Source organism: Mandrillus leucophaeus, unplaced genomic scaffold, assembly GCF_000951045.1.
Source record: "Mandrillus leucophaeus isolate KB7577 unplaced genomic scaffold, Mleu.le_1.0 Scaffold258, whole genome shotgun sequence".
NCBI classification, from domain to species: Eukaryota; Metazoa; Chordata; class Mammalia; order Primates; family Cercopithecidae; genus Mandrillus; species Mandrillus leucophaeus.
Genome location: NW_012102676.1, coordinates 584,308 through 594,254, shown reverse-complemented (window position 1 = coordinate 594,254; position 9,947 = coordinate 584,308). Strand labels below are relative to the sequence as shown.

General features: G+C 38.6%; 1 protein-coding gene across 1 annotated transcript in view; it reads right to left on the bottom strand.

Annotated features, from left to right (window-relative positions):
* Positions 1–289: 289 nt before the first annotated feature.
* ANKMY2 (ankyrin repeat and MYND domain containing 2) overlaps positions 290–9,947 on the bottom strand; it is a 53,034-nt gene continuing 43,376 nt past the window's right edge. Inside the window, exons 8-10 of the mRNA XM_011983944.1 lie at positions 5,242–5,370; positions 2,890–3,019; positions 290–1,459 (exon numbers count right to left, since the gene is read on the bottom strand). Of these exons, the coding sequence (XP_011839334.1) occupies positions 1,275–1,459; positions 2,890–3,019; positions 5,242–5,370 (444 nt within the window). The 3' untranslated portion in view covers positions 290–1,274. The remainder of the gene's footprint in view (positions 1,460–2,889; positions 3,020–5,241; positions 5,371–9,947) is intronic.

Sequence of the window (9,947 nt, the reverse complement as noted above, 5' to 3'; positions counted from 1 at the left end):
GCGGAGGTCTCAGTGAGCTGAGATAGTGCCATTTCACTCCTGTGTGGGCGACAAGAGCCAAACTCTGTCTCAAAACAAAAACAAAAAAACAAACAAAATCCACAAGATAGAATTTGATCAGCAAAGTGAGGTGAGAATTCTAGTCATTTTGTTCTGCCATTGTACATATTAAAATAATTGTTACTTTGCTGTTTTCCAATATTTGTCAAGTTCCCTATTATTTTTTAAGTTCTCTAATATTTCTTCAATATTTGCCACTCCCCAACAATAAATTATAAAACAAGATGAGTTGTTTATATTTGTAGGCACAATTTATTTTAAAATCCACACAAGAAACTTAGAAACGCAGCACTATCTTCAGACATCACATTCTAGCTCTGTTTAAATACTACATATGCTAAAAACTGACACCAGGACATTCTCTAATAGAGTTACAAATCAGTTTCTGGAAAGGAAGTGCTCCATGAAAAGCTTATAGCAAGATAACTCAGGCTTTCAGGTGGAGTATGGCACGTGAATTAGCCTTACAATAATTGTGTACATAGTATGTTTAGCCATTATTGAATCTAAAGTTTCAGGAAGTACCTTTTTTGCACATGCTGAGAGAACCGTCAATACGCCTTTGTTCCTGCTGAGGGATCTGCCATTCTGGAGGTACAAATACTGCAGATAGAATATCACCGCAGGACTATGTCAAGTTCAGAGTGTTCAGGATCATTTCTGTGTAAAACTACAATTAGCTGAACTGTGGCAAAGGTCCTTGGACATGAAGCTTTTCTTCATTTCATTGCATCTTAATAAGTAGAACGCCACTACAGTAAATGCTGTTTATATGTATTTTATTCACATATAAGTTACGATTTTTCTAACTACCCATCTCTGTAGCTATCAATTTTTTCTTTCCTGAAAATCTCTCTTCCACATCTGTTCTGCTTGTCCCTTTGTTCCCTAAAGCCTATATTTTTTCTTTAAGGGGATCTATTTTCCTTTGAAACAACTGCTGGAAAGCCAGCCTCAGAAAGGGAATAGGAATGTTTTTCCTGTATTTTGAAACAAAAAATTTTCCATAGGATTATCTGTTCAATTATAGAACAGAAATCAATAGGAAATTAGGGCATGGTCAACAGGGGTTTCCTTGAAAACCTCTATTCTATGAAATGTGGAATCCTGCCATGGTGCCATGCAGGTATAACGAGGCGAGGACAATGCATTCCCATGAGTTTTCCAGCTTCTTGCAGGGTGAGGACCATCCCCACTGGCACTTGCTCTGGCTTTTACTCCTCCGACACCTGTGGCCCTGCAGGAGCATCCTGTAAGCCTTCCAACTCAGCTTCACTTTCAAGAGATTCTTTCTTTCCTTCCCTGGAATTTTCAGGATTGGAATCTTTTTGGGAGATACCCACTTCAGCCTCTGGTTGCTCTTCATTAACACAGTTAGAATTGACATCAAGTTTGCCATCTGATTAAAAAAAGAAGAAGTTGTTATTTTGTTCCCAACATGTGTCAGACACTCTTCTCAATGCTTTACATGTATTATTTAATCTTCATATCAACTACATGAGGTATATTATTATCTCTACTGTCATCGCTAACATTATTTTACAAATGAGAAAACTGAGAAGAGCGAGGTTTGGTAACTTGCTACAAGTTTCCTAGCTAGTGAAACAGCAGAACCAGCATTTGAACCCAGGCCTCTGGTTCCAAAGCCATCTCTAAATCAGGATTGTTGCTTGGGACTTGACAAAGCCTGTATTTGAATACAGCTTTTCTGTGAATTCGTTTGATGTCCTTGGAGAGGTAATTGCCTGCATGCAGTTGTTTCCCTTGTCTATAATATGTAGGTAATAAAGGCTAGCCTCCATTGGTGAAGAATAAAAGTGTCTGTAATATTTAGAGCAGTGTTTGGCGCATGACTGATGCTTAACAAATGGGTGTGCCCATTCTACTGACAATCTTCTCCCTCAGTGGTGTGTTAGTAATGAACATTTGTTACTTTCTGTCCTTAGCACATAGAATAAAAAAGTCTGGTCAAGAAAACAAGAGAAGGCATGGCAGTCAGAAAGCCTGACTATTAAGGATAAATGGTTTAATTGTGTACAAATCATTTAATTCCACTGAGAGTATTTCTCAACCCAGTAGTAAAGGGGATATGGTTCCTTGAGAGGTGGAGGCAGAAATGCCTGGTATCAGAGTAACCGAGGCATCTTTTTCAAACTATATGCACTCCCCCAGAACATACGACATATTCTCTGGAATGAGGCATGAGGGTGGGGGCGGTTCTCCTCTCCAGTCTGATCATCACTGCTGAAGCAACTCACTATTTCTGATGAAAATGGGTCACAAAACCTCAAGAGGGATGGAGAAAAAAAATAATACAAAATTCACTGCTCCGACACTTGTAGACATTTTATCTGTATATTGATCTGCAATTTAATGAACGATTTATAAATGTACTCTGTAATTTCACCTATAGTTCTGAAATTTAATTAAGGAATTTAAAGGTTTCCACCCTTAGAATCTTCTGGTAGCTATTAGTGGAAATTTAATTAATTCTCTTATTCAAAGACTTTAAAATCCTTCATGAGCAGAATATAAGTTAATACCCATTAAGAATCCCATTGTTCCAGGGCAGTCACCTAAGCTAGAATGTGGAATATGAAATAAACTAAATCCCTCAGAATTTAACGTCTCTGTTTTCCAGTGATGTCTAGGCTGACTATATCCCAAGAACTTAAAAAAGGGACACATTTAAATTTAAATGTGATTCTTTCATTGGTCACTCCTGAGCTCCTATGGCTTCCAGAGAAGACTCAGTTCCAGTGTGTTAAGATCACCTATTATCTCTCTCTCCACTAAGAAGCAGGGTGAACTCGGTTTTTATATACGTACGGTTTTCCTCTTGTTTCTTTTCTTTGGCAGCCTCCAATTGTTGCTTTTCGTATATGTCCTTCAGATTCTTACAGATTTTCTTATGAGTAAACCAGTGTGTTTTCTGGCAGGTTTGATCACAATATATCACCTGAAAGCAATTGTTGGTTTATTTTCATTTCCAGAGCTCGGGTTGTAAGATTTCCCAACTATGACTAAGCTATAAAAATGTCATTTTCCATACTTTATTTTAAAACCATAATATGTGGTGGATACAGTTTGGATGTTGTCCCCTCTAAATCTCATAGTGAATTGTGATCCCAAATGTTGGAGGTGGGGCCTAGTGGGAGGTGATAGGATCATGGGGGCGGTTTTCTCATGAACGGTTTAGCACCCTTCCCTTGGTGCTGTCCTCACAATAGTGAGTGAGTTCTCACAACATCTGGTTGTTCAAAAGCATGTGGCAACTCCCCCACCTCCTCTTGCTCTAGCTCCTGCCATGTGACATGCCTGCTCCCCCTTCACCTTCCACCAGAATTGAAGGCTTCCTGAGACCTCACCAGAAGCTGAGCAGATGCCCATGCCATGCTTCCTGTACACCTTCAGAACCGTGAGCCCATTAAACCTCTTTTCTTTATAAATGTAATTTCTTTAGAAATATAAACAAACCCAGTCTCAAGTATTTCTTTATAGCAATGTAAGAACAGCCTAACACAGTATCTGTGTATTCATTTAGATTTATAGTGTGTAGCTTTACTTTAGAACAATAATGAATATATAACAAACAGTCTACCAAAGACTTTAGCAAATAGCTTATTATGAACCCGCCATGTGCCAGAATTGGTACAGCACAATGACAAGGAAGATAGAGTTGTTGTCCCAAAGGTAGCTAGGGTCAAGAAAAAGAAAGATATGGAAGAAGGGAGAGAGGCAGGCACCTAAATACATAATTTTTAAACACAGTACAGGATGTAAGAGTGATGGAGGCATAGAGGAAGCAGCAACTCACTCTAGCTGTGGTGAGTCAAGCTAGACAGAAAAATGGGAAAGAAGAATTACGACTGGAGAAAATATCTAGTACAAAAATGCAGGAACAGGGAAGTGAATGATATGTTCAAAAACAGCAAGAAGTTTTTATAAATGGCCTCATATTTTTGCAAGTGGGGGTGGAAAGGAGATGGGAATGAACGTTATTAAACACTTATTATATGCCAAGCACTGTGCTAGGCCCTTATACATATATTGTATTATTGACCCCAATTCTTCATTCATCCTTGCATTCATACACTTTCTCAAATGATTTCAAAGTTCTCTGCACTGAAGGGGAGGAGACTTGACTTCATATTGGGCCATGTGATTTGTTTTGGCCAATAGCATGACACAACATGGCAATTTCAAGGCTAGTCCTTGAGAGGCCTTCTGTGTTTCTACCTGCCTATGTGTACCTTTGCTATTGCCAAGACAACATGCTCAGCCTAGTCTGCTAGTACAAGAAGGATGAGAGTCACATGGAGCACAACTGCCCCAGCTGAGAATAGCCAACCATAACTGTGAAAGAAAGACTAAATGATTATTGTTTTAAGCACTGAGTTTCAGTGTGTTTTTATAAGCAGTAATAGTTAACCAATATGAATAGTTTGATTTAATTCTGGAATTTCATTTAATTCAGGAAACTGAGGTTCAGAGAAGTAAGTCATTAAACAAGATGAAGCTGAAGAAGTAGGTTACAGTAGATTATAATGGGTTTCATACAACATGCTGAAGAATTTCAACTTTTAAAGTCAATAGGCAGTTGATGCTACCCATGGGATTAAGTGAATGTACAGACACATGCATGTGCTCAGTATCTGGATGTGAGAACACAATCAGATATGCCTTTTACAAAGTTAATTCTGGCAGAAGGGGGCAGTACAGTCCATAGGGATTAAAGACTGGCAACAGTCAGAAATTGTAGTTTTACAAGGATATGTTGATGAAGACACTGTCATTAAGTCAACATCAGAAGAGTAAAGAATGTATATTTATGAACTGTCCTATTCTAGGTTTCATATCTGCACTAGCCTTGGTCTCCTTGCACCACAGATAATCTTTCTCTTATTTTCTCATATTCATTCATTCATATCCTTTCTTTCCATGAGGTGACCAACAAAGGGGCAAAGGAAGAGTGGCAGTGTAGCAGAAGACACAGTAAATAACTATACTGATCCTATCAAATCTCTTCCAAAACTACTTTTTAAGTATTAAATAAAATATTTTCATTGCTACAATTTATTAGAAAACTAATGTCCACTCTTACGGAATATTAAAACTCAATCATCAGCTTGGCTGCATCTAAACCAGAGGTCAATGAACTAAAAAGAACTCCATTCTTACCATTTTGCAAACTGAACATCTTTTACTTGCTCCCTTTTCTCCACAGGTAGTGCAAAATTCCACATCCACAAAACCCACCTGGCCAGTGATGGCTTGGGTAAGGACAGAGAATGCAGTGGGATCCGAACCCTAGAGTGGGCATGAAGAGGAGAAAAAACAAACTCTGAAATCACCATGGAAACACTACAGAGGTATCAGCCCATGGACACTGCTGTCCTACAATATTGACACAAAAAGGAAGAAATCATTAAGGCTATAGATTACACAGACTTTAAGACAAAATGAGAAAAATCTTTTAGAATATACCATTTTCTGTACAAAACATATGAAAAGTCAGTCACAGGTCCAGATAATTAAAGAGAAAAATACACCCTTAATCTAGAATAAAAGTATTTTTCCAGTGAGGATAATTCAGTAAGCCCATAGCGATTCAGATTTAGGACAATGACTCCAGAGTGGAATTCTTTTTCTGAGAACTGACATCCAGAAAATGTTCATATTCCTTGAAACAATTATAGGGCACATCAAAAATGTTTATCTTAATTCCAAAAAGTATAGTATAAGTATTTTAAAGGCAATATATTTAAACTCATTTGCTTTATGTTGGCTTGCAGTTCAAATAAATTATCACCATTATAATTGGTATGTTCCAAATTTGTTAAGAAACACACATGCAGTTGAATCAAACTATTAAGAAAAATCAAATGTGTGAAACTTATTACTAGTGGGCAATGGAAAATTTAAAAAGGTTGTTAAAAAACATTTATAAATTTTTTTTTTTTTTTTTTGAGATGGAGTCTCACTCTGTCACCCGGGCTGGAGGTGCAGTGGCTTGATTTCGGCTCACTGCAACCTCCGTCTCCCAGGTTCAAGCGATTCTCCTGCCTCAGCCTTCTGAGCAGCTGGGATTGCAGGTGCCCGCCTACGCCCAGATAATTTTCTGTATTTTCAGTAGAGACGAGATTTCACCATGTTGGCCAGACTGGTCTCGAACTCCTGACCTCATGATTCACCCACCTTGGCCTCCCAAAGTGCTGGGATTACAGGCGTGAGCCACTGCACCTGGTCTATGTATTTTTTTTACAAAGAAAATTATAAGGGGCTGGGAGCAGTGGCTCAAGCTGGTAATCCCAGTATTTTGGGAGGCCAAGGCAGGCAGATCATTTGAGGTTAGGAGTTTGAGAGCAGCCTGACCAACTTGGTGAAGCCCTGACTCTACTGAAAATACAAAAATTAGCCAGGCATGGTGGCACGCCTGTAGTCGCAGCTACTTGGGAGTCTGAGGCAGAAGGATCACCTGAGCCCGGGAGGCAGAGGTTGCAGTGAGCTGAGATCATGCCACTGCACTCCAGCCTTGGTGACGGTGCAAGATCTTTTATTTAAAAAAAAAAAAAAATTATAAGGGTAAGTATTTATCTGTCTGAGACGATGCTACTAAAACTTATTTAGCAAAAAATATTTACACAGTATCTATTTTTCTTACCTGTTCCTAACAGTTCTTTGTTCTGAGTTTTTCAAATTTCTTCATTTATTCCAAACCAGAATTTTGACACTTTATAATTTTCATTTTGAGTATTTGCTTTTTCTTCCTAAGAATATTTGTTTTATATTATCTTACCAATTGTACATAACAGAGATTTAAAAATATCATCCAGGAGCAATGTCCTTCACTGTTCTGTATACTCAAGATAGTCAAAGAAAATATTCAAAGATTCAAGAAGCATTTTAAAAGTAGCACTCATTTTGGAACTGCCATGTTCTTCTTGAATACAAATAATAAGGACTGGGTTTGCTTTCACATGAAAGTGCTATGAATTCTCTTTTGTAATAAAGATAGTATAATGAGGAAAAATTAGGTGAAATCAAGTTTCAGATATTAGACACTTCAGTTAATAATTCCATCAGGAATGAATGTCTATTTTAGTTGTCCTCAAATGCTGGACTGCATCAGAGAACCTGTTAAAAATGCAGATCCCTCCCACTGCCCCATACTTTGTAACTTAGAATTTCTAAGGATGTGGTCTAGGTACCTGCATCATTACCAATATTCCCAGGTAATTCTAAGACATACTAAAAGTTTGAGAATTACTGGTTCTTAATATAACACTGAAAGTTTACAAATCTGTATCATTCTTTTGCCTCAAAAGTAGAGTCCTGAATCGTGGAGCAGTCTGCTCCACAAATCAACAGAATATGATATATTCAACAGACATTATGACAATTATATTTTCACGTTCAAATTTCTTCACAAAACTGCTTGAGACGTGTTCAAAATCTCCCACGAAATGGGACAGTTGTGGGAGTCATACCACACACTGACATTCTCACAGATGTAACTCAAGAGAAAACTGAAGAATATTTTGCTAGGAGCACACCTGTTATGTGAACTATGGCTGACAAAGAAAAGTAACAGTGGTACAGATGAGTAACCATGTAGAATCTTTCTTGGTACTGGTGTTGTGACAATAAATCCCTTGTTATACAAAATCTTGTCATCTATTTTGTTAGATAAGAATCTGCTTGGGTGTCAGAGCTCCTCCCATAGAAAGATACTCAGCCTAAAAACAAACAGGATGCTTTATTCAATGTATGCTATAAAATCACAGACATTTTAACTTCCAGAAGTTAAAATACATAGTGTCAATAGATAAAGCAAAATTGTCTTTAACGGTATGATCTGCTATGATGCTGGAGCAGTCTTTCTAAACTTAGCCATGCCTCACACTTCCTGCTGAGCCTTGAGACAGGCAGAAGCCAGAGTTCCACAGTAGGCAGAGGGAACCAAAAGCTGAGCAGAGGGCCCAGGCATTAGCACTGTCAGAAAACAACACAGTGAAGCTCACAGCAGCCAGCCCTGGGAACCATGGTATGCCGGGAAAAGGTGGGCATCACTTCAGAGGCTTAGAACTTGCAGAATATGAAAAGCCATTAGGCAGTAAACAATAGCTGTGATATGCACAATCACAAGCATTTGGGATCAAGTTTTCCAGAGAGTAGAACATAAAACTTCCAAGAACAAAAATTTTTAAAGAAAAGTCTTTCCAAAATGCATGAAATACTATCCTAACTTTATTATAAACCTTTTCTTGATGACTCAGATCACTGGGGTAAACAATAATCATTATACTCTAGGCCAGGTATGGTGGTTCACGCCTGTAATCCCAGCACTTTGGGAGGCCAAGGTGGGCAGATCATCTGAAGTCAGGAGTTCAAGACCAGCCTGGCCAACATGGTGAAACTCCGTCTTTACTAAAAATGCAAGAAAATTAGTCGGGCATGGTGGCGTGTGCCTGTAGTCCCAGCTACTCAGGAGGCTGAGACATGAGAATCGCTTGAACCTGGAAGGTTGAGGTTGTAATGAGCCGAGATCACGCCACTGCACTCTAGCCTGGTTAACAAGCAAGACTCCCCCTCAATAAATAAATAAATAAAAATAATAATTATACTCTATAAATTTTAATTACATTATTCTATTACATGGAGCTAAGATAACTTGTTGACCATGATATTGACCTGCCTTTTTTTTTTTTTAAGAACTCTGGCTTGCTGTTTTAGTTTTTCTGTTTTTTCTCATGAAGGTAAAAGGTCAGCAACCATTTGTGAGTGCTGGAAATCCCACATAACAGGTACTGCTAGTTGCTTCTGTGATATCAATTCTCCCAGCTTCCTCACTAACAGAAGTGTAATTTTGTTCAAAGCAGCAGTGTTTAGAAAAGCCAAAAATACTTATTTCCCCAGACTCCTGTGTAGCTAAGGAAAGTCATGTGACACAGGCAGAGGGCTTCTGGGAGAGCTTATGTTTTCCAGATATGGATCCCTTTGCTCTTCCTGCCTGCCTGGGATAGGAATATGAGCTGGAGGAGGAACATCAAATGCCTCGTAACCATGAGATCGTAAGTATGCGTATAAGAACCTACATAGCTAAGGAATATTGGAAGGGAAAGATGAGAAAGTGTTTGGGTCCCCAAACTATTTTTAAGTCACTATACCAGACCTAGTCTGCTACCTTTGGGCATCTATGTATATGTGAATACATAAACCCTTATCTATTTAATTCATGGTTGGTTGGGCTTTGATATGTGCTGCTAAGACACATTTGTAATTGACAAATCATAATTTGCTAACTTTATTCTTCCAAAAGCATAACCACTAAATAGCCAACTATGTTAAAAAGTATGAGTAAAGAAACCCTTGAAAGTAGGGGGAGCACACATGAATAAATCAATACATGAACTTTATGAGATGGTCTTGCCTGCTCAGGTCTTTCTTGTTTATTTTATGGTTCAGACTAGTTAAATTATTAATGTACGAAGGAGCATCTGGAGCCCACTTTGAGCCCTGATGTACTACACTGAGGATGACATAACAACCCAGAGAGAAAGCATAGAGAAGGGAACCAGATTTGCCAGAGGGAGGGAGGAAGCCATGGGTGGGACTGGTCTTAGGATCAATTTCTTGCCTGATAGACAAAAGCTGATCAAGTTTTTGGTTGAAATGTATAAAAGCATGAATGGGTATAGATAGGGTAAACAAAAATGTATTCAAAATAGAAAAGGTGGCTGGGCGCAGTGGCTCATGCCTGTAATCCCAGCACTTTGGGAAACCGAGGTGGGTAGATCACCTGAGTCAGGAGTTTGAGACCAACCTGGTCAACGTGGTGAAACCCCATCTCTACTAAAAATACAAGAATTAGCTGGGTGTGGTGG